Genomic DNA, 25,934 nt, shown 5'->3' with positions numbered 1-25,934 from the left:
ACATGCTATCAAGATCCAAAATCTTTAAGAAGCATCTAGGTCTGTGGTGGTGAACCTATGGCATGTGTGCCAGAGCAGGTACTCAGAGACCTCTCTGTGGGCACATCCACCATTAACTCAGCACAGACTTCACCAGAGTTTATTAATAGAAAGCCAGAGGGATGTAGGGCTGGGCTTCTCCCCTCCCCATCTCCACACATTCCTGAGGACATCATCCACCCCTCTAAAAGTTTCACCATCCCTGATCTACATGGTGCAGTGAATAGAGATTGGACCTGGAATCATAAGTACTTGAATTCAAATTTAATCTCAGCTACTTATTAGCTGTGTGACTCTAGAGAAGTCTCTTAATATCTTTTATCTCTGTTTCCTCATCTGTAAAATGGTAATAATAATAACAACATCTACCTCACAGGGTTATTATAAAGATCAAATAAAATCTATTTATAAAGCTCCTGGCACATAGCATGACATGATATAAATGTTAGTTATCGTTAGTATTAGCTTCATTTCCAGCTCTGCTGCCCCATACTTTTATCAAGAAGAGGTGGGATGAAAAAGGTGTCTCTTTTTAAAAATAAATATTGATCTTTTTGTTGTTATTTATGAAGAAAGAGATTAGACTTGTTATTTTACTTACTAATGAAATTCTCAAGGGGATAAGTAAGATAAACTCTTACTATCCATGGAGGATGGCACGTTCTCTGAAATCTTGGAATCTTAGAAAGTTGATTAAATAACTAGAAGTAAAATGATTTACCTAACGCCATATGGCCAATATATATTCTTTAAGACCCCATTTGGGATTTTCTTGGTAAAGATACTGGAGTGGTTTGACATTTACTTCTAAAATGCATATTTCATGAGGAAACTAAGGCAAACAAGTATAGTATTCTCCCTCCTACCTATATATCAAGCCATTGTTTGTAGCAAAATTATTTAAAAATACACTGTAATAATAAGCAGTTTAGCAAAACCAACCTTCACTAAATTTGAGAGTGTATGCATCGTGGCATACCCATAATCCCATTTCTCCAATGAAGAAAAGTGAATTTTCTTAACCTTTTTTTGGATGGTAAGATGAATTGCCATAATACATAGAATTTAATAATTGTGCAGACTTTCAATTTCTTTTTGTCAGTGTTCAGGAAACTAGGTGGCTCAGTGGATAGAGTGCTGGGCTTGGAGTCAGAAAGACCTGAGTTCAAAACCAGGCTCAGACACACACTGGCTATGTGACTTCCCTTTACCTTAATCCACTAGAGAAGGAAATGGCAAACCACTAGAATATCATTGCCAGAAAAAACCCCAAAACACCACATATGGGGTCATGAAGAGTTGGACACAGCTGAGCAACCATAGCAATAAGGATTAAGCAAGTCACAGACGACCCCAGGGGGCAGGGGCTTAGGTCAGCCTCCATGTGTATCTTTCAAAGGCTCAGAGGTAAAATAATGACAAAGGAAAACAGCCTGCCCTTGAGGATCCTGGGGCCCCTGGATTCCTGGCACAGCCGAGGAACATTGTGCTGCTTAAGCAAATAAACAGAATTCTGAGCCTGGCTCAAAGAAACAAATCCCTTCCTCATTGTTAACGATTTCTGCCTCCTTAAATTGAAAATGGCAGTTGGTCAGAGGTCATTTCCTCAATCTCTCAACATGGGAAGGAGAGCCAGAAGCCCAGTCCCACCCCTGCTGTTCCCACCCTTCCCTGAGAAAAGACCAGGCTCTCTGAGAACTTCTAGGTGGTGGAGAGATGGGGCTATAGGAGGCTGGAAGGGAGGGAGTCTTGCTCAGAAGATCCAGGGAGACCTAGTACCTAACATCAGGAGTTCTCTGTTCTTTTATTTGTTTATCTTTTTTAACCCTTATCTTCTGTCTTGGAGAGAATACTGTATATTGGCTCCAAGGCAGAAGAGTGGTGAGGGCTAGGCAATGGGGGTCAAGTGACTTGCCCAGAGTCACACAGCTGGGAAGTGTCTGAGGTCTGATTTGAACCCAGGACTTCCCATCTCTGGGCCTGGCTCTCAATCCACTGAGCCACTCAGCTGCCCCCAGTTCTCTGTTCTTAATGTGAAGATGTCTGTCCACATCACTAGGAAGGGGCTGGAGGAGAAAATAAAACAGGAACCCTATGGAGTTCTTTGAAAGACTCTCTGCCATGACAGCCAGGGAGTGCCAAAGACAGGGGTCTTCATGGACTCATCTATAACCAATCGGGTCAGATTTTCTGAGTTGTTTTTTGAGTGACAAGCAGATATAAAACACAGAGAGCGTTTAAGAAATTCTTATTGACTGCTCATAGATTAAACACTTGAAGGGAACTTTGAGCTCATCTAGTCTGATGCCCTCATTTAACAAATGAAGATGATGAGGTCAACAGAAGCTAGTGTATAAATGGAGACTTTGAACCTTTGGACTTCATCCCCCAGAAGTCCCTTAGTATTTCCCAAAATTCCCTTTTCCTGCCTCCCCATGTTTTTGTGTGATTGTATTTAAGTGGCTATAACTCTTCCCTCTCTTTCTTTTTTGGACCCAAGACCAGGCTGAATTCAGGCAGTTCTTTTGCTGTAGTTATTAATAATAAAACTTTTAAAATATAATACTTAGATATTGAATATTCATTTTAAAACTCACACTAGGTGGTTTGCCAAAACATACAAAGGTAGTAGTAGTAAGACTGGATCCAGGATCTGAACCCAGATATGCAGTGTTCCTTCCACTTGGACCACAATGAATGCTGGCTTGGTACACAGGGCACTTAGAAGTGGATATTTTTTCTGCTTTTCACGATCTCACAAAAGAAAGAAAAAAGTCAATACTTGGTTTAGAGCCAAAGGACCTGAGTTCCAATTCCAGTTATGCTATTCTCACTCATGTGACCTTAGAAGGTAACAGCCACACTCCAGTAAAACTGTCTTGGCAGGAAGTCTAAACCAGGTTGAAATTAAATGTTAACCCAGTGGTGTCTTAGTGGAATGAATGGCTACCCTTATATAGAATGGGCAGATGAATATAATTTGTTTCAATAATCATGAAGGCGACTGAAGTAGGTGCTGTGGAGTACTTAGTACATGGTCCAACAGGGAGGGTGCCAACGTCATCTACTGCATTCTGGGTCATCACCAGTAGTTCAGATTTTTGTCTTGCCACTGGACTTCAATGACTCAGGAAGAGAGAACAAGGCTGAAGGCTTTGTGTGACTCTGCCTCATTTAAATCCAAATCACTTAAAAGTCAAGACCAACCTAGGATGCTATTGGTCCTCTTTGGAAATGAAGGATGGGGGCAGCTCAGTGGCTCGTGGATTGAGCATCAGGACTAGAGATGCCTTATTAGGAGGCAACAGGGAATTTGCTGGCGATCATCCAAAGCATGGGTCAAGGTTTGATAACAGTTAAATGAAAATAAACAGAATCTTGCTAAGACCAGAGTTCATTTAATACAAGCACAAACAGGATCTTAATCATATTTCACCTAAGGGAAGTTGAAGTTTAACTCACAGTTTTTTCTATTAAGAGGTTAGTGCCTTCCTGAGAATTACTTGTGATGATACGATGCCTGGGGCTTTTACAAAGTGGTTTCTTAATTCAAAAAGTCATACACTCAACTCTAGCAACACCTGGAAGAAAACGATGAAAGTCGTTTGAGTTTAATCCCTTTGCTCCTCCATCTAGTTCCCATCTTTCAGCTACTTCTGTTTCATAAGGAGCCACCATGGCACTGGGGAAGAGTTGGGTGGAAGGGTGGGGAAAAGAGAAGGAAAACTGCTTTGGAACCAGAAATTCAAGTCCAAGATTCAGATGCGAGCCCTGGATCCTACTATCTCCAGTGCTTACTACAGCTCCGTAGACACTTAACAAATATGTATTGACTATCTGTGCTACCTTTGACGATGAGAGTATGTATATAGCACTTACTATGTGCCAGGCTAATTGCTTTATAATTATTATATCAACTACCCTCTCTAAGGCAGATCCTTTTATTATCCCCACTTTACAAATGGAAAGTGGAGGTAAAGAGAGGTTAAGTGACTTGCCTGGGATCACTTAGCTAATAAATGTTCAAGACTGAATTTGAACTCAGGTCTTGTTGACTCCACCACGTCCTGCACGCCATCCACTGTGTCATCTAGCTGCCTCAATTACCACATGTAAAATGAGGGAGGTCTATTAAATGATTAAACTAAACTAAAACTAAACTAAATATGTAAGTGGAGGAGCTCCTGATTAAAGTTTCCACTTATCTTAACATTAGTTAATGTATTAAGGAGTTAAGTTTAAGGACTATAATGTCCTGTGCTAGTAGTTCCAGTAGCCAGGGGGGCTGAGGCTGGTATTAGTCAGTCAGTCAATAAACGTTTATTAAACACTTACTATCTTGTCTCAAAAGCTTAACTAGCTGGGTGACCCTGGGCAATGTGGAAGAGATAAATGGTGCCTCAGTTTCCTCATCTATAAAATGAGCTGGAGAAGGAATCTTTGCCAAGAAAACCCCAAATGGGGTCATAAAGAGTTGGACATGATTGAAAAATGCCTGAACACCAACAATGGGTCAGGCAGTAGCAATGTTCTGGTAAACATTTAACAACCAGCTCTTCAGAAGAAGAAAAAAAAAACTTTTATCAATTCCAAGGTAGAAGTGCTAGCAGTTGGGGTTAAGTGACTTGCCCACCGTCACACAGCCAGGAAATATCTGAAGCCAAAACTGAATTCAGGGACCCCCCCCATCTCTAAGCCTGACTTTCTATCCACTGAGCCACTATACCTCTCTTAAGGTAACCAAAGATAGCATTAGCTTTTGGGGCGTCCATGTCTCATTGTTAACTCATATCAACTGTGCAGTCCTTGAAAACTCCTAGACTTTTTTTCCAGAATGACTCCTTTTTAATCACTCACTTCTAACTTCTATTTATGCGGTTGATTTTTAAAAACCCATTTCTTACTTTACCATATGTAATTCTTTATCAAGACCACACACAGAAAGTACCAGGAGCCCATTTAAACCTTGGCACCTAGACTAGTATGAAATATTTGAAAATATTTTATTTTTTCCTCTACACACACTTTTCAGTTGTGCAGTTGAGATTTAAAATAAAGAGACATTGAGTGAGAAAAATAAAACAACTATTCTTGCTTCTGGGGGGTGGGGAATGAGTCCTATTTATAATTCGGTTGTTCTAAGTCTTTCAGAGAATGTTTGAGGGAATTTAAGATTTTTGTCTTCTGGAACAACCTGTGTTTCTGTTAAAACCATCAGATCTCCCAATTAGGGTCATGCCTTGGGTGTGGTATTAGAGAAGGAAACTATCAACAAAGGGAAAGAGATCTGGGGGCAACTGGGTGGCTCAGTGGATAGAGAGCCAGGTCTGGAGATGGAAGGTCCTGGGTTTAAACCTGATCTCCCACACTTCCTAGCTGGGTGACCCTGGGTAAGTCATTTAGCCCCAATTTCCTAGCCCTTACCACCATTCTTTCTTGGAACCGATACTGATTCTAAGACAGAAGGTAAGAGTTTTCAAAAGGAGAGAGAAAAAGAGCCCTGCTAGGATCATAGCTTTAGAATTGGAAAGCAAATTAAGTCTCTCTTTTTTTTTTCTTAAGGAAAGAAACTAAGGATCAAAATGTTTAGGTAGCTTGCTAGTGATGAGGGGGTTGGATTCAATTTCCTTAATGACTGAACAAGTAACTCAATCTTCCTAGGCTTTGTTTTCCTCGTCTGCAGAATGAAAGTGTTAGACTAGGTGACCTCCAAAATTCTCTCCAGTTTTAAGGAGAAACATTTCTTCCAAGATGGCCAGCCATTCCCACTATGAATAGGGATGAGATGAGAAGAAACTTGCCAGAAAGAGGATTTTAAATTGTTGTGGTCAGTGGAGTTTGTTTTGTTTTGTTTTTGTCCTTTTTAGTTGTATCTTACTCCTTGTGATCCCATTTGGGCTTTTCTTGGCAAAGATACTGGTGTGATTTGCCATTTCCTTCTCCACCTCATTTTACAGATGAGGAAACTGAGGCAAACAGGATTAAGTGACTTGGGCAGAGTCACACAGATAGTAAATGTCTGAGGCTTGATCTGAACTCACCAGATACACCACTCTATCTACTATATGACCCAGCTGCTAGGTGTGATCACTTAGGGGCTAATGCCTACTCTTTGATACCAAAGTTCACAACTAGTTAGTACTCCTGGATTCTCCACATCTTCCAACACAGCTGCAAACACAGTCCACTTAGTTATTCTCCCATTCCCACCCCTTTTCTTGCAAAGAGACTGACATGCTACATTGGCATAAAGCTTTCCTTTTTGGACCAATAACTGAACTCATCTCATAGGGTCATTCCTACATACATCAGCTACTGTGAGGAGAATTTTTTTAAACAAAAGTACTTTAAGTACAAGCATTTTACAAGGCCCAAAGTTGAATTATCAGGTAGATCAAGAAAAGGCCAGAAATGGTGAATTATTCCCAATTTACTAAAGATTCTTGACCTAACTTGGTCAGGTTTCCTCTTGGATTGCTAAACCTCCCAGTTGCCCTCCTTGCATCCAGCTTCTCTGCTCTATAATCCACCCTCCACATCGCTGTCAGCTTGATATTTCTAAAGAATAGGTCTAGCCAGATAACTTCCATCTCAAGAAACTTCAATGACTCCCATTTATTTCAAGGATAAAGTAAAACTCCTCAAAATCTGGCTTTAAATCTACCTTTGCAGGTGCATTTCACATTACCCTCTGTTCTCCCTGGCCCAATGCACTCTATGATCCAGCCAGAATCGCCAACTTGCTTGCACTACTCTCTACAACATTCCACCTCCTTGACCATACTGCTGTCTCTCCTGCCTGGAATGTACTTCCTCTTCATTTCTCGGAATCCAAAACTGCCTTCAAAGTACAGCTAAAGTATTGCTCCCTTCAAAAGGCCTTTCCAGATCCATCCCCCAAAGTAGTGCCTGGGTTTCAGCACTATATGTCAGTCCTACTGATGGATGTTTAACCGGAGAGAAAAATGAGACTAGAGTAAGGTGAGACAGCAAGGTTTATTTGGAGCAGCAAGGGGGCCCAACACCAAGAAGAAAGATTAGTGAGAGGTTCCGGGGTGGAGGGTTAGTCTGGAAGGAGTGGAAATGTCAAGGGGGAGGATGCCAGGAGAGTTGGGGGAGAAATAGCAGGTGTAGGGAACAAGGTAACTTGGATCACCTCTATTGTTTGTCTTTGGGGAAGGTGAGCTACTTGGGTTAACTTCATTCGATGTACCTGAGGTGGTGTGTGAGGGGCAGTCTCAGGTCTGTTGCTCATCCATGCAGGACAGATTGAGGAACAAAGTCCTGGTGTTCTGTCAGGTGTTCCTGGGGTTCAACAGTCATTGGAGGGGGGCTATTAGTTTTGATAGGTATTGGGGGAAGGGGAGGACTTTCTTGTCCCATGATCTACCAATCTTGAGCTTACTTCTCCATGAACATGCATCTCCCTAATCGAATGTAAGCTCCTTGAGGCCAGAGGCTTTCACACTTTTTGTTTTTTGTATTCCCAGCATCTAGTACAATGCTTGGGACATGATAGACACTGAAAAAAATGCTTGTTAATTGCTTGAGTGATTTCACTACAAGACTGTTTTCTGTCCACCTGGACTGGGCATGTAAGGGATGAAGAAGGATCAAGCTTGGCAACTACTAGATTGAAGAGTCTTTCAAAAAATGAAGGTCCTATCAAATTCCTTTCTAAGTGAAATTACTTGAATCCCTGATGTGCAGCAGGGCTCATATTTACTCCACTGAAGAAATGTTCTCAGAAGGGGACATGAGTCAAAAAAAAAAAAGAAGGATGACTTGGGAATAATTTTTGTTATGCTTTGATAGCCTTAAAAGGAGGAAGAAAAGGAATGTCTACAAGGTGGGAAAGATATACTAGAGAATAAGGGAGGAATTGAGCAGAGAGAAAACATTATCTTACATAATGGAGGAGGATGCACAGGAAGAAGTCAAAGCAAATCCAGTCCAATAAGCATTTATTAAGCACTTATGGGTGTTCTAGCTACTAAGTGCTAGGGGTACAAATAATAAAAAAGACAGTCCCTGCCCCCAAGGAGCTTACAGTATAATGGGGAGACACAAGTAATAAAAGGAGGCCAAAAAAAAGTCAGGGAGAGGGAAGACACCAAAAAGGAGGACAGGAGAGACTATCTTGTTCTGTGGAGTTGTAACTAGGAAGAGCAGTGATCTGAGAGTCTAGTTTCTGCTTTCTCTAAAGGAGGACATTGGGAGGAGTTTGGTACTCCACCCTCCCTCCAATTAGGAGAGAAGGCTGCTGCTGTTCAATTCTTTTGTTTGAGTTTGACTCTTCATAATACCATTTGGGGTTTTCTTGGCAAAGATATCAGAGCAGTTTGCTATTTCCTTCTCCAGCTCATTTTATAGATGAGGAAACTGAAGCAAAAGAGGTTAAGTGACTTGCCCAAGGCCACACTGTTAATAAGTATATTATGCCAGATTTGAACTTGGGAAGGCGAGTCTTCCTGACTCCAGACCCAATTCTATCCACTGCATAACCTAGCCACGCTAGCACGCTACTGAAGATTAGGTAAAACTTCATAGTAAAAAAAAAAAATCTCCACATTCATTAAACAAATCCAAACTTTTATTTACATTGTAGGATTGGAAAAGAAACAAAATTTCCTTGTGCCTTTCATGAACAAGTGAGGGGAAAACTTCTAGAAATTTATCACTAGGGGGTTGGGGAAAAAAGCAGAAAATGGGAATCACCTAGAGCATGCCGACATAAAAATTTTAATTTTATAATCCTGATGAAAAATGACGAAGGGAAAAGCACCAGTGCTTTGGCTTTTAAAAAAGAAAACACTGTGGTTAACGGAGAGCAAAAGTTTGCAGAAACCAACCTTTCAAAATGAACCCAATTGTAAGGACAAAACTGAGTTAGTTTGAAAATTTAAGTTAATTCTTAACCAGGCTTGAGAATTGCCAGGGCCAGATCATGCCTGACCTTTCTTCTTTCTCTTCTATGGTTTCACCCAAACAGCATGAAGGAAAGGGAAACATTCTAGACACCCAAATATCTCTAAGGAATAAGCCTGTCTTCGTAGGCCCCATCAGAAGCCTTTGTCAGTTAGAAGCTTCCAGTTGGCAACAAAATAGCATTATTTTATACCATTGAATGATATCATACATATCCATACAAATCCAAAGCCTGCATTCTCCCAAGTTTATTCTTTTGCATATTAACACTCGAAGTTCTTGACTGACCTATATCTCAAAGCCTACTTTCATTGACAGACAAAATAAAAGGAAAAGGGATGATTTTGCAGAAAAGCAAGACTGCCAGGAATTTTCTAATATTCTTATTGATATGATAAATAAGGCTCCATTCTATTTTCCTTTCATCATAGTTGACCATTTAGCAATATCTTGAATATTGGTTTCACATTGCAAATATTGACAGCATAAGTATTCAAGCCAAGTTTTTCCTTAGATATGAGTTTATTAATATTAATGCTTCAGAATTTGGAAATCTAGCAATACCACAATCAAACGCCCTTCTCTTGCTTTCCTTTCTCATTGTCTTCCCTTTTCTTACCTATTTCGTCCTCCCATTAGGGTTGTCATTAAGCTGGAATTGATCTGAAAAGCCGAAAAGTTGAGGTCTCCATTTGATGTTCAAGGGACCTACCTGGCTTAGTACCAGCTGGTAATACCACTTCTCTGCTACCTTACTTCAAGGATTCTAAACTCCAGTTAGGAATAAAAAGGTCAGACTCTACTTCTAACTTTCCTCTCCCCTCTTTAATCTCATTCTCTTTTACTTCTCTATTATCTCTCACTTTCTCTTCTCTCTTTTGTTCTCCTCTTCTCTTCCCTCTTTGTCTCTCTGCCTGTATCTGTCTCTCTATTTGTCTCTACCTGTCTCTCTGCTTCTATCTCTGTCTCTGTTTCTGTCTGTCTCTCTGTTTCTGTCTCTGTCTCTGCCTCACTGTTTCTGTTTATGTCTATCAGTGTCTCCCTCTGTTTCTGTCTCTACTCTGTGAATCTCTGTTTCTGAGTGCCTCTGGGTGTCTCTCTCTTTCTGTCTCTGTCTCTCTGTCCTTCTGTTTCTCTGTTCTGTCTCTGTCTCTCTGTCCTTCTGTTTCTCTGTTCTGTGTGCCTCTATGTGTTTCTGTCTTTGTCTCTCTGTCTCTATTTCCCTGTTAGTATCTATCTCTCTTTCTCATCTCTATTTTCCTTGTTACTTCCTTCAAGGAATGGCTAAATATTATTGTTTTAACTGTCTTGTCCTGACCCAACCCCAACTCATTCCCAATCCAAATCATTTCAATCTCTTACACGTGTATTCTTCTCTCTTCAGAGATAGTAAAAACACGGTATTTCCAGTAGAAATGGTGGGACAGCACTATAAGGAGATTTAGCGTCTCCAGGAGGACATTTCATCTGCAATAATCAGATGACAAATTCAGCTGTTCCTATTAAGGCTTAGCCAGCCTTAAACTGGCTGGGCTGGAATAGTAAAATGCCCTGAGCAAACCCCCAACTCAAACAAGGAGCTAATCAAACAAGGGACCTTCCTGAAACCTGCAGGCTTTGTTTTTCTCTCACCTTTACTCATTTCTTCACTGGCATAGGATAGGCTTAGACTATCGCAGGTCTTTTTAAAATTAGAATAATAACCTCAAATGCATCAGTACAACGCTGCTTTCAAGATATCTCATTCTTCAAAATTCACCGTCTCCTCCAGTTTTTCTCACAGTGGTAACTAATCTTTGGCAATAGGAAAGCAAGAAGACATAAGAAGTCTGTCTTCCAAATGAGGGCCTCTGTGGGGACACATTGCATAGGAACTTCTGGGACAAGAGGATACTGGGTCTTCTGTAAAAGTCAGGTATCAGTTCAAGATTCACTCTGGGAAAGGATCACCAAACATCCAATCCTTTGCCAAAATTTCTCCCCATTTTAATTCACTAGGAATCTCCTTTCCATCACGTCGGCTCGCTTAGATTTTGTCTTTTACGTGGTTCTCCTTCAGTTTGATGAGCTGCAGATTCAGGATTTAGGATCTAATTTTTCAGTTCTGTAACTGAGAATCTTGTCTGAGAGAAACCTCAATTTATCCTTTTGGTCCAATACTTCATTGCACAGGCTTCCTTTTGACTAGGATTCTATTGATAGAAGAACACTTTGAAGATGAAAAGCATTAGAAAGTATGGAAGGGACTGATTCATTAACACCCCTCATCAACCTCCACAAGAAAAGACGGCACTTTTTTCCTCTCGAGTCATAAGAAGTTTCTGGGTCAAAATCTTCTTGCTTGCTTCATGGTGTTCCCAGGACAGCAGTGTCATTAGCCTGTGACTTCTGTTAGCGAACCAAGTTAACAAGGGTAGCAGATGCTGAGAAGGGTGCTGAGTAAGCCGTGGCAAGTCCTTGCAAACCAATGACAAAGTATCGGCATCCTTTGGTGATCACTTTTCCAACATTCTGTTTTTAAAGAAAGAAAAATCATCTGTCAATATTTAAATGGCACAGGTTGGTGGCAATGGTTCAGGAAGGTGGAACAATGGATAAAATTTGGACCTGAATTACAATCTGACCTCAGCCACTTATTAGCTGTGTGACCCTGAACAAGTCACTTAACCCTGTTTACCTCCATTTCCTCATCTATAAAATGAGCTGGAGAAAGAAATGGCAAACCACTTCAGTATCTTTGCCAGGGAAACCCGAAACAGGGTCACAAAGAAATAGACACAACTAAACAACAACAAACAGTATTTAAACTCAAGGGTGAATAGAAAATGAATCTAATCACTGTCCTTTCTTCCTTTTTTTTTTTTAAGTTGATTCTAGAAGAAGCAATCATGTTTTTTAAGAGAGCTACATTAAATTATATACTAATGGGTCTGGGGGAGGGATGAATTAATTAATGTTTCTTGGCTGCTGAATACCAAGTTAGTCACTTGACCTCTCAGTTTCATTTTCTACATCTATAAAATAGGAATAATGACACTTATAATCATCATGAAACCCTTTGTAATCATAAAGTGCTAATACAAATGGCTTCTCTTTTTCTCTCTTCCTCTCCCTTCCACTCTCTCTGTTTCTCTCTCTCCCTTTCCCATTTCCTCTCTCTCTCTCCCTGTCTCTGTCTCTCTGTCTCTCTCCCTCTCCTTCTCTTTCCCTCTCCCTCTACCCCCTCTCCTATTTAAATTGATCTGTGATCTCAGTAATTCCCAAATTCCCTCCAACAATGTAGATCACAATCTATACCTGCCCATCCTGTGTGACTTGCATCCATGTCCTCCCAAAGTTCCCCCTTGGTGTTTGCCCAGTGTGCTAGAGACCTTCCTCACTTTCTCACAACCCTGAGAGAGTATCAATGAAATACCCATCATTCCTCCATCTCACTATATAGCCAAAACCAACCTCTCTTTCTACCATTTCATTCTTTGATGGCATCCTTTCCTCTTGGCTTTCTTCATTGTTGCTGCCTAGTAACATATTGTAGCAGGCTCACATCCACCACACATTTTTTTCCATTGTCTTTTGTCTCAGTCACTTAATCTAATAAATAAACATTTATTAGGTATTTACTATGGACCAGGCACCATGCTAGGCACTGGTGTTCCACATCTTAATGGAGAAAAAATGTTTGAATTGAAAAAGATGAGCCTTTGTTATTAAGGAAGCTTGAGGTCAATAAAAGTACTTTTCTCCCAAAGTAATCTAATCCAGTCCACTCTTTCCTCCTTTAAAAACTCTAGGCTTAGCTCCTTATCTAAATCTATTTGTCCCAGACAGGAGTACTCTGAAGCCAGCTGGAACCTGCACGTGGCCAGATTTAATGTTTAAACTTTCATTTTAAGCATTTATTTACACCTTCGAAATCAGCAAACATTACAAATCAGAGCTTGACTTATTGTTTTGTCGATTGTCTAACCTTAAGAAATGAAACTTAAAAGTAGTGTGCACACTCCCTCCCAGCCTTGCTAGACATTTCCTAGCACACCCCTGTTTTGCTATATAAACACTGCTGGAGCTCAGCAGGAGGGCAGTGGAAGGCTCAGGGAAGGAAGTCATCCCCAGAGTGGAGGCTAGTTATGATAATGATGATGATGATAACAATAACAATAATTGGCATTTCTATAGAACTGCAAGGTCTGCAGAATGCTTTACATCCATTTATCTCATTAGAGGCTCACGCAGACCCTCAGTCTCAGATATATATTCTGTTAGATCTACACTACACACGTTTGTTGTGATTCAGCCAATTTTAAGTCTCATCCATCTCTGTGGCATCGTTTGGGGTTTTCTTGGAAAAGATCCTAGAGGGGTTTGCCATTTCCTTCTCCAGCTCACTTTACAGATAAGGAAACTGAGGCAATGGGGTATTAAGTGACTTGCCCAGGGTCACATAGCTAGTAAGTATACAAGTCCAGATTTGAACTCAGGAAGGTGAGTGAGTCTTCTAGTTTCTCAATGCAGTGCAGCCACCTAGCTGCCCCAGAACTACACATCATAGGTACTTAATAAAATACTTGTTAACCTGATGTGACAAGCTTTACAAAAAATGCTTAGCAAGACTAAATAGAGTCATTCTAAGGCTATTTAAGAATAAAAATGGATAAAGTGTTATATTACTGAAATGAAATCACGAGCCAGAACTAGGGAAGGAAAGGTAGACTTTGGGCAGGGCATGTGTGAGTACACATTATGTAGAACATCTCTGTAATGCCAAGAAAATTCAGAGTCCACTGAGGATAAGCATCTTCTACACACACACACACACACACACACACACATACACACACACACACACACACACACACACACACACACACAGGCTAGGTTACCTACTCGTTATTCTGTGATTGGACTGCTTAGTGCAAAAGGGACTTCAGGATCTGGGGATCTGGGGGCATTTTCTCCCCATCCCATCAGTCTGGGTGCTTGCTATTTTGAGCTCCCATTATTATTATTTTTAAAAACCCATTGTTGTGGTTTTTTAAGTAACCCACTCACAAATAAGCACTTCATTTATGTTGGATCCTCTCCTTGAAGCACAGAGAACAAACTTCATCTATATTCCCTAGGGAGTTTCTCCCTGGGTTGGGGCAAAAGTGGGGCAGTGATAATATAAACATGAAATCCAGACAGGAAAACTGGGTCAGGGTAATCATCTTAGCTGGAATGTCCTAAATTTCCTCTGCACTTCATAGAAGCCAGGCGATATTAGGGTGCTGAAATATTGGGAAAAGTGGTCCCACACGTCTTTCTCCATCTCTCCTTCTCTCTGTCTCTATCTCAGTGTCTCTGTCTCTCTTGTCTCTCTCTGTCTCTCTCATTTTAGCTATGCAGTTCAGAACTCAAAGCACTTCACTGAGTCATCACACTTCCAGGAGTGGGGAAGTATCCAGAACTCACTGGATATTTCTATTTTACAGATGAGAAAACTGAGTCCAGAAGGTACTACCAGAATTAGCACACAAGTACCTATCCTAGAGGTTCTTAACTAAGCCTTTTGATGGCAAGAAATTTAGACAATTCTGAACCTTCCCCCTCCCTTCTTCTTAGCCTTTCCCTCCACTCACTCCATTTTTGAGGATAAGAGAGATATTTCTTCACTGGAACATGGGTATGTTTCTGTACACTTGCTCAAAGAGTTCAAATGAATGCGAAACTTTGATTGGTCTAAAGCTATTTTTAGCTGATGACCTAGAGTTACCCAACAAGAATTCAATGTTCTCATTATCTAGCATGTTGCCTAATGAAAAACTGAAATCTAAAGATCAAGATCTTTAGGTTGGAATTTTAACTGTCTGAAAATGAACTGAGAACACTACCTAATATGACTGGGAAAATCACTTCTCCTGGGTGTTTACTCCTCTATAAAATGGCTAGAAAGAGATCATCTCAAAGCTAGGATCTCCTTCCCCTTCCTTTCTTTTCCCTGCTAATTATTTAGAAAATCTTTTCATGGAAAATCTCTTCAAGGGAATGTGCAGTATTTCTTTATGAGAACCAACAAATCAAACATTCCAAAAGACTTTTAAGCCTTTTAGCATGTACCTGGATAACTGGCAGAGACTGTCTGAAACTGTCTATCTCAATGTCTCTACACATACATGCTCTGATTTTCTGATCTTACCTTCAGCTATTACAAAGAACCATACAGATTGAAAGATGTCAGAGAGTCATTCTACAGGAGAGAAAACTGAAATTCCATGAAGGGGAAATGACTTTGCCAAGCTCACACAGCTGAACCAGGATTCAGATCCATCCATTCCAGATCCAATACTGTTATCTGTTACCCCATGGCTTTTGACTGCCCTGCAGATATGAGTCTTGAATAGTCAACATGGAATCGAGAAGATCCCAAATTTAGCCTAGAAAGATTAAATGAACCCCAGTTTACTTAGCTTAAGGGTGAAAGCTCCCGGTTTGACCTCTTCACAAGAGTTCCTCCCTGAGGGAAAGTCCTACTTCACAGCCTCTCAGACTAACAATAGACTTTAAGATGTTAAGTGTCTCTTTTGTCCCAAAGGTCTCTCCCCCTTAGGCCAAAGTCCTTTACCAAGATGGCCCAGCCCTTGGCTGGGTCTTTCCCTTTTGTGTCCATTGTAAAGCTTCAGCCCCTCACAGTTATTCCTGCCTGGAACTCCTCCTTTTCCTTTGTTGCCATGGTAAAGTAAATCAACTGTCCCTCTCTTCCCCAGCCCCCAGGTTTCACCTAGAAAGGTATTTAAACTTCCCAACTTTAATGGCTCTTGGGAGTGGTCATCTATCTTGGTGGCATTCCCTGGGGTCAGTGTCCAGAGGGGCCAGAGTTCAATCCTCGGACTCTGTGCAGCCTACTATTGCATTGAACCCCTTTGCCCTTGATTAAAGAGTTATTTTGACTATTTAATAATTCTATTTAATAGTTTCCCAGTCAACAGTATTCACCACTTCCAGGAAGTCTTCCCCTATTACCAGGGTTCCCACTAAGGTCTCCTTTCTTCTTGGCCTTGCAAGAGAACTCATCATACCTCAAACAATGTTCATAGACATCTGACTACATTCTGTTGTATATTGTCCTCTACTCATCTCATGTGTCTCCCTACCAAGGGCCTTCAGCGCCTGGAGGTCAAGAGATCATGTGATGTGCTGCTTTTTTTTAACTTCCACAGTGCTAATGCAACAAAAAATAAGGGGGGGAGAGAAAAAATAGATTATATAACTAGCTCGTTGTGAAAGCAAAATATTTCCACAAACATTAGTTTCACATACAAAATGTTTTCACCTACATTTGAGCCTCACAGCAAGAAAGAGGGTGATACTATCTTTATTCTACAGATGAAGAAACTGAGATTCCTGGAAGTTTAAGCTATTTTCCTAAGGGCACACAGGTGATAAGAGGTATGTGAGGATTTGAATTTAGGGCCTCTGGCTCCATTACAAAATGCTGCTACTCAAAAGATCCTTCCTAGAGTCAAAGATTTGAAGCTAGAAAAAAGGGACCATCAGGTCAATCTCTCTCATTTTACAGAAAAGGAAACTGAGGCACAGTAAATTAAATGACTTGCAAAAAGTCAGTCTGAAGTGGGCTTTGAATCTAGTTCCTTCTTACTCAGAGCAGTGAGGTGGCACAGTAAATAGAGTGCTGGACCTGGAGGAAGGTCCAGGTCTAGGAAGACTTGAGTTCAAATCAGACCTCAGGGTCTTTATAACTATATGACCTGGGCAAGTCACTTCACCATATTTGCCTCGGTTTCTCATCTGTGAAACGAGCTGGAGAAGGAAATGGCAAACCACTCCAGTATCTTTGCCAAGAAAACCCCAGATGGGGTCATGAAGATTCTAAGTGAAATAAGTAACTCAACAACAACTTCTTGATTCATCCAAAGTAATTGACAGTTCTGGGGTTCTTAGACCTAAGAGTGCATAGAACACAGGCTGGATGTGCCAGTATATCTTAGGGTGAGCATAAACTTTCCTCTTATTTATTATTATGTTCTTGCAACACAATCTCTAGTGATTTTTTTAGTCTTATCTAACTTTAACCAATTTGAAATAACTTCTTTTCATCACAACTGACATTAAATGATGAGGGAAGGAGGGAGTTTAAGTGCAGAAATGAGATTTGAATCCAGGTCCCCTAATTACTGGGAGTCAGCAATCTTTTCCACATACTATACTTTCTTAGCCAAGTGTTCTTCCCTTTCCTTTCCCCATTATAATGTATAATAAAGCTTTCCGGGGGCAGCTGGGTAGCTCAGTGGATTGAGAGCCAGTCCTAGAGATGGGAGGTCCTAGGTTAAAATCTGGCCTCAGCCACTTCCCAGCTGTGTGACCCTGGGCAAGTCACTTGACCCCCATTGCCTAGCCCTTACCACTCTTCTGCCTTGGAGCCAATACACAGTATTGACTCCAAGACGGAAGGTAAGGGTTTTAAAAAAATAAATAAATAAATAAAAAATAAAGCTTTCCTAGGTTCTTAAAAGCTAAGCCAGTGAAGCCTAAGCACAGGCAGCTTTTAACACCTAACACTGGGCAGAGACCTTAGAGAAGATCTCATCGTGCCTTTTCCTTTTATAGAAAAGGGAACGATGGCCTAGTGACCTTAAGTGACTTGCCCAAAGTCACCCAAGAGTCACTTGCTGGTCCTCTGACTCCACAGTCAATGACCTTTCCATGAAGCCATGCTGCTTCATACCAAGCTAGTACATGTCAGGTTAGATATGCTCCAGAACGATCAGCCAACCAGCCTGTAATAGATCTTTTTTAGCCAAAAAATTCATTTAATAATGAACAAAACAAAAATAATGTTTACATACTGGTTTAAGATTTGCAGAGCACTTTATAAATATTATCCGTTTATTCCCACACACACACTTCAACAACCCTAGTAATCAGGTGCTATTATTATTTTCATTTTATAGATGAGGCAATTGAGGCAAATAGAGGTTTAAACAATGGTCATACAAAAAAGTTTCTGAGATAGGATTTGAACTCAGGTCTTTCTGATTCCGCATCTAGTACTCTATCCACTGTATCTCCTTTGAAGACCATCTCTTCAGATGTGGAAGGTTTGCAAAATAAAAAATCAAATAATGAACTTACAGGATTTTCTAAGTGTCACTTGTCCCTATGCTATTGATGAGTAATGGTAGGGTAGAGGAGGAGAATGGTATGGAGAGAGATATTCTGAAAATGCTCTTGTAGAATTAATAGGAAACATTTTACATGTGAAGCAACGAAGTATTTTTTTTTAAATAAAGAAAAGCAGAGAAAGTCTGTTTAATGTTAAGCTACTAAAAACCAAGATGCCTTATATTTCTTTCCTTAAACTTTGTTTTGTGACATTTATGTCATCTATATTCTTGGTTTATTATCTCTTCAGAAGAATTTATCATTTCATCTTTGCCACTAACAGAAGTACCACTAAAATAACTCATTTATTGGAATGATGTCAAAACATAGCTTTGAGAAATGTGGAATAAAGACATGTAAAATATGCACCAAAGTTTATCTCAATGCCATCCAGAGAGGATAGCTTTTCAGGTTGTAGATCAAGGTGAGAGCTAAATTTACGCTCACCATTTCTGATTTTCATGGAATGGAATATGTGTTTGTTGGGATCAGAGTGGGTGGGAAGTAGGCAAGGCTGTTAGATAATTCTTTTTTGGGGGGAGGATGAAATAAAATATTATTGTTATTCACAATGACCTTGGAGTGGGGATCATAAACAAATAAAAGGAAATTCTCCCAAACTAATAACAATTAGAATGGAGTTTCCCAGTACAAATGGTTGGAAAATGGTCAAACTTTACTTAAGGATCAGAATAGGCTCCACTCATATGAGAAAAATGTTTTATGGGAATTTAGTGGAATATTGGGCCAGAAAACTATGGGGGCCTGTGCCCCAGTGAATCCAGCAGGACTTAGAGACTGCTAATATGTATGATTTGAAAATCATCTGGAGATTATGGGGGAAAAGAGACAAGAAAATGTTTATCTCCACAAAAATGTTTTTTAAAAAGACCAAAAAAAGTTGCCAAATATATATATATATATATATATTTTTTTTTTTTTCTTTTTTCTGAAAGCACTTTATAGTGAGGATTTCCTTCAGCTACAGTTTGGATGGTATAGAGATTCTGTTCAAATCTAAATTCTGAGTCAATATTTGACTCAGCAGCCATAAGGCAGGAGTCCATGAGACAAGGATGGGCTAAATCTGAGTTTGGCCTCCCAGGATACCAGAGAGGATCTGCAAATGCTACAAAAATTCCCGGGTTAATTAAAAAAAAATCCACCAAGAAGTCAAATTTCTTCCATCTACTAAAACAAATACCATAATTTTAAAACCATAAAATACAATGAATCTCAAGATAACAAGCTCATTTGGGGGGGGGGGGCGGAGGGGCAGGGAGAAATCACCTACTAGTTTCCTCCAGACATGAGTTTTTCCTGAAATTCAGATTCTTTGTATTAATTTACTGATGTCCCAGGAGATTTCGGCTATAGGGGGATAATTAGAATTTTCATCCTCTTCTGGGGATATAGTTCTTGGCTTCCTAGTAGAAATGACCATTAAATTCAACTGCCCTTTTGTCACACTTTTCTATTTGAATGGAATTATAGAAATTAAAATCTAGGAAACCCACTATCTCCTTAATCACAGCCATGGGGAAATCCAGTATTAATGAGGGAAAACTACACCAGAGCTAATAGGATGGAGAGAATCAGAGTCTTCCTCACTCCTGTGCAATCTGGGCACAAACAGAAGAGTCTGAGAAAGAGAAGGTAGTTTCTGTTTCTTGTTAGTTGATACCTAACTAACTTATTGTGGGAATTTTCCCGTTCTATTCCAAAAGGGAAAATAGCTCTAAACAAGACAACTATATAATTTCCCCACCACCACTCCCCCAAAACACACAAATGAGGAAGCCTTTTGTTTTTAATCCTCAAAGAAAGGTCATAGGATCATAGATTTATAGCTGGCAGGGATCTCACAATAGGTCAGGGACCAGCTCCCTTCTTCTCTTACAGACAAGGAAACTAAGGATCAAAGAGGCTGGGACTTGCTATGGGGCACATGCATAGAGTAGTAAGTTGCAGAGCACCAGTTCTCTGTCTCAAAAGCCAAGACTTTTTCCACCTTGCCAGATTACTGTGAATTTTAGATTTTCTCCACTCTGATTAGTCTTTAAAATCTTAGCAACCAGGAATGTCTACACCCCTACTTAAGGATTAAGTGTTGAGGAGGATGGCCTATGACAGACATGTGCTAGCAAGTGACAAATAAGAAACAACTGACAGATCCCTTGGCCTGTCCTAAGTCAAGCTTAAGCTACCATTGGTACATGTGAGACACAGGAAGTGATGTAAAGAACAGTCTATATATTTCACATCACTTTCTCTCTCCAGTCCCTCTCACAGAGACATGGCTCTCTCTGGCTTGTGTGGCTCGTGGCAGCGTGCTGGGTGTCTTGGCAGTTTGACCGTTGTGGCTTGCTGGTAGGTGACTAGAAGAAGCTCTGTAACGTGGGTTAGGTGAGGCATCTTCCCTGAGTGTCCTTGGTGAGGTAACTGATTCTTCCTTTCCTTTATCTCCTGAAAGCACTATCCTCCAAGAAGACCCTTCATCTTGGAGGAGGCCCTGACTGAGGTTTCTGAACTTCCCCTAGCTTAGGTTAGGCAGGAGAAATCTTATACCTCTTTCCTCCCTCTCTTCTTCTTAATTTCTTCCTTCTATTATAATTAAAACCACCATAAAAATCCCAAACTGACTTGAGTAATTTATTGGGATTGAATCAATCCCTGGTGACCACTAGTATAGTATACTCAGTCAATAACCCCTAATTTTACCACTAAGACTACCTACCTATAAGTGCTACTGGTATTATTTCCATTTTACCAATTAAAAACTCAAGATTTGAAACTGCTCAATATCTCACAAGTAGTAAATAGAATCTGGACAAAATCTTCTGTCTTCTGACTGGAAATCCAGTGGTTTTTCCATTTCCACATCATCTAAGCTGCTTTTTTTGACTCTTATTCTCCTTCCCCTTAATTGTTTTGTTTTGTTTTTAATCACAATCTGGGCACCTCTGCTTTAGCTCCTGGCCTCCCAAGCCTACCAATTTATGGTTGTCTAAAGGACAGCTGGGGAAAGACTTCCTGTTTTATGTTTGCACTCTTCTCCTTTCTTTCTTTCCTTACACCAAAGTGAACATTATTAAATAGCTGACAGAACACGAAACTCATTTTCCACATTGGGCTTCTTCTTGGGGGCAAGTGGAGTTAAAGAGCAATTACCAAATAATCCATGCCATTCAACAAACATTTACTGAATAATGAATGGCTACCATGGAAATGCAACATATTAGTTATGCACGATGTTTGAAAATTCTTAGTGACATTAAACAATGTATAAAGATTAAAATTGTACGATGACTTTTACTTTTTGACTTTTGGGTTGCTGTTCAGACATTTCAGTCATCTTCAAATCTTTGTGACCCCATTTGTGGTTTTCTTGGCAAAGATACTGGAGTGGGTTTCCATTTCCTTCTTCAGCTCATTTTACAGACAAGGAAACTGAAACAAACCAGTTTAAAGACTTGCCCAGGGTCACACAACTAATAACCTACCTGAGGCTGGATTTTAACTCAAATCTTCCTGATTCCTGGTCCAGCACTTTATCCACTGTACCCAGCACCCAAGATTTCAGGTACACATTGTATATTTTATAATTATAATGTAAAATTAAATAATGATGATGATGACAATGACAATGAAAACATGTTACCTTCTGCTTTGCGTTTGAACTCTAAGGGTTCGTGGGACCTTTTTATTTGACTTGCAATATAAACTTTCTGTATATGTTGTCTTCTCTATTAGAATGTGAACCTCTTGAGAGCAAGAACCTTCTCCTTTTCTCTTTATAGTCTCAGAGTACACAGTACATTGCACATAATTAGACCTAATTAAATGTTTCATTAGTAAGACAAAGCCTTATTCTGATAAACCTGCTGAGCTAGTGATATAAGGAGAATTTTATATTTTAAATTTACTCCCTAAATAGATCAAATTGAGATTGACTGACAGAGGCTGTAGAAGTCTTCTCTCATAGAAAAGGTCTGGGAGTCTTGAGTTCAAGTCCTGATTACAAAAATTATTAGCTATATAACCATAAACAAGGGTATCAATCTCCTTTTTTATCTATAAAACAGAGATGCTTATAGTATTAACTCCACAGAATCATTGTGAGAATCATACAAATTAAATATATAAAGGATTTTATGAACCTTCAAGTCTTATGTAAATGTCTGCTCTGGAAAGCTGGGGGAAAACTTTTACAGTAAGTATCTCTGATTAAGATCTCATTTCTCAAATATGTAGAGAATGAAGTCCAATTTATAAAAAATGTCATTCTCCAACTGATAAATGACAAAAGGATATGAATAGACAGTTTTCATATGAAGAAATCAAAGCAATCTAGAATCATAAGAAAAAATGCACTTAATCACTCTTGATTAGAGAAAGGCAAATTAAAACAGCTCTGAGGTTCCTCACCTCTCTCAGATTGGTCAATATGACAGAAAATAAAAATGGCAGATGTTAGATGGAATGTATGGAAATTAGGTGACAAATGCACTGTTGTGGTCTGATGCGGCCATTATGGAGAATAATTTAGAACTATACCCAAAAGGCTCTAAAACTGTGCATACCCGCTGATCCAGAAATACTACTACTAGATCTCCCAAAGAGATTTTTTAAAGGGGAAAGGACCCCTTTGTACAAAAATGTTTATTGCAGCTCTTTTAGTGGTAGCAAAGAATTGGAAATTGAGGTTATTCATCAATAGGGAAATGGCTGAACAAGTTGTGGTATACAGTTGTAATGGAATACTATTGTGCTATGAGAAATGACAAGCAAGATAATTTCAGAAGAACCTGAAAAGACTTACATGAACTGATGCAAAATGAAATGAGCAGAACCAGAAAAACATTGTACACAGTAACAGTGATATTTTTTGATAAACCATGATTGGCCTAGTTATTCTCAGCAATATAGTCATCCAAGACAATCCCAGAGACTCATATAAAAAATGTTATCTGCATCCAGAAAAAGAACTGATAAGAGTCTGAATAGAGACCCCTAACAAGTGATTGTGAAATTGAATTGAAGCCCACCACTCCTTTCATTTTTTCCTCTGCATCTCCATTACCTTGCAATGTCTGGAATATTAAATAATTGCTAACTTTAATAGAAATTTATCACTCTTTTCATCATTGCAGCATGGGATAGAATGAGTGGGACATGGAGAATGGGGCAATGTTGAGTAGAAAGGGCATTGAAAGGACTTATTCATTTATTTTGATTACTTTGTCATCCTCACCAAGATTTTTCACTTCAGAGTTCATGTTCTACAGCAATTGCCAACTCCGCTTACTTTCTTTCAATAATAGCAGGAAGAGACTTGGACATAAACTGAAAAGCTGATTGATGAAAAAAGTTTGTCATTTGTGACCAAAAAAAAATAGTGACTTGTTTTTAGAAGCCAGGCTTTTTCTAGTAAATCTCCCATCACCTATCTGACATATCAAGTGCTATATAAACAAAATCTGATAGCAATTACAATCGCTCACATTAAGCCCTGACATTACTATGCAACAGCAATCTCTACATAGGAAACTGATTTACTGTAAAAACTACTGGATTTGGAGCCTGAGGATCTGAGTTTTCCTGGGAGCTCTGTCATTCACTACCTGTATAACATTAGGTCAATCATGTAACACCACTGGGGGCCTCAGTTTCCTCATCTGTAAAATGAGGTCCATATTTTGCTCCTAGTTTGGATGATATAGTTGATAGACATTTTTACCAAAAAAGTGAAATGATGATGTTGCTGAAAACAGAGTGATTTCTATGGATTAGATATTGACTGTGATGCCCACATTAAATACTCCACTTCTTTCTCAGCTCTGCTCCTGACTCACCAGTCTTTTCCACCAATCACTAACAGCCTTCTCACCCCGAGGATGCCTCTGTTCTGTGGGATCCATCCCTCTGTACCTCCCTTTGCCCACTGGAATGGAAAGCCTTGGAGAAGAGGGATTGTTGTCTTTTTTTTAAACTTGTTTTTGCATCTCCAGTGCTTAGCTCAGTGCCCGGCACATAATTAGTGCTTAATAAATGCTCAATCTATCTATCTACTCAGTTGGAAGCAGGCTTCTACTTGTGGAAAGTAGTAAAGATGGAAATTCTGTCATATTATAGAAGACATGATGGAACAGAGAGAAGAAACAAGATGGAGACCATTAATTCCTTGAAAGAGGGGTAAAAGGGTCATCCATATTCATTGCCTTTTTATTAAACATGTTGAAAGTCAATAATTGAAGAAGTTTAGAAATTTAACTTTTTTGCACTGAATCTTTAAAAGTTGATTTTATTCATTCATTTATTTATTTATTTATTAAACCCCTACCTTCTATCTTGGAGCCAATACTATGTATTGGCTCCAAGGCAGAAGAGTGAGTGGTAAGGGCTAGGCAATGAGGGTTAAGTGACTTGCCCAAGGTCACACAGCTGGGAAGTGTCTGAGGCCAGATTTGACCTCAGTACCTCCCGTCTCTAGGCTTGACTCAATTCACTGAGCCACCCAGTTGCCCCCTAAAAGATGATTTAAAAAAAAAAGGAGCAACTTCCCCATGATAGATATAGTATAGCAGACAAATTGCTGGTCTTGTTGTCAGAAGAACTGGGGTCGAGTTATGACTTATTTATTACCCTCTAGCTTCTGTGAATTTTAAAACTACTCCACCCTATTCAGACCATACTTTAGAAGATTTGATTTAGCTATTTCCTGATTTGTAGCAATGGAAATACTTGGTCTAACAGAATCAAGTCTTGGGAACTCTACATTGCTCCACCCTACTTAGTTTAACAATTTCAGGAATGTACGTATCCATACTCAAGGATTAAGTATCTAAGATGGCCTTAAACAGACATGTGCAGAAACAGCTGACAGACCCCTGGGCTGTCCTAAGTCAAGCTAAGCTATCATTGGTACAGATGAGACGCAGGAAAGTGACATAAAACCATCTATATAAGGCATGTCACTTCCTCTCTTTGCGCTCTTTCCCCGGAGAGGCAACTCTGGCTGGCAGCGTGCTAAGCGTTCCAACATATTGGCGTGGTGGCAGCTATTTGTCTGGGTTTTGGCGGTGAGTTTGCCCTTGAGCTAATTCAGGTTCAGGCATCTTGGCTGAGCCCTCTTGGGGTTCAGGCTGATTCCTTCCTCCTATACTCTCCAAAACCTTACCTTCCTAGAGCCTCTGGTCTTCCTCCTGGCACAAGCCAGGCAGGAGAAATCCTACACCCTTTCCATCTTCCTTCTTCTTAATTTCTTTCCACTATATCAATTAAATCACCATAAATTTCCAGCTGACTTGGGTACTTTTTATATTTGGGATATCCATGGCAACCAAATAATTAATATAGTTTAGGTCACAATGCTAAATTTATCCTTTACACTTCAAAGGAGTAGCTAGGTGACTCAGTGAGTAGAGAGCTGGATCTGGAATCAGGAAGACCTAAGTTCAAAAACAACTTCAGATACTCACTAGCTGTATGACTCTGGGTGACTCACATAACCTCTGTTGGCATTAATGACAAACCACTCCAGTATCTTTGCCCAGAGAACTCCAGAGGCAGTATGGTCCATGGAATTATGAAGACTTGGACAGGGCTGCACAACAACAAGCTTCTCGATATAGGAAAAATCACTTAATTTTGCTGAGCCTCAGTTTCCTTATTTGTAGGGAAGAGATAAAAGTATCCAAACTACCTATTGAATTTGTACTTGGAGTCAATAAGATCTTGTTCAAAATCTGAATGAGGCAATTCTTTGCTGTGTAGCCACCGACAAGAGGTTTAATCTCTTAGCTTCA

At 39.8% G+C, this 25,934-nt stretch overlaps 1 protein-coding gene across 1 annotated transcript in view; it reads right to left on the bottom strand.

Moving 5' to 3' along the window:
* Positions 1-7,986: 7,986 nt before the first annotated feature.
* C2H1orf115 (chromosome 2 C1orf115 homolog) overlaps positions 7,987-25,934 on the bottom strand; it is a 22,462-nt gene continuing 4,514 nt past the window's right edge. The window contains exon 2 of the mRNA XM_001375744.4: positions 7,987-11,478. Within this exon, the coding sequence (XP_001375781.1) occupies positions 11,359-11,478 (120 nt within the window). The 3' untranslated portion in view covers positions 7,987-11,358. The remainder of the gene's footprint in view (positions 11,479-25,934) is intronic.

Source organism: Monodelphis domestica, chromosome 2 (genome assembly GCF_027887165.1).
Source record: "Monodelphis domestica isolate mMonDom1 chromosome 2, mMonDom1.pri, whole genome shotgun sequence".
NCBI lineage: Eukaryota > Metazoa > Chordata > Mammalia > Didelphimorphia > Didelphidae > Monodelphis > Monodelphis domestica.
Note: the sequence above shows the minus strand (reverse complement) of the source record. Positions and strands in the feature narration are given on the sequence as shown.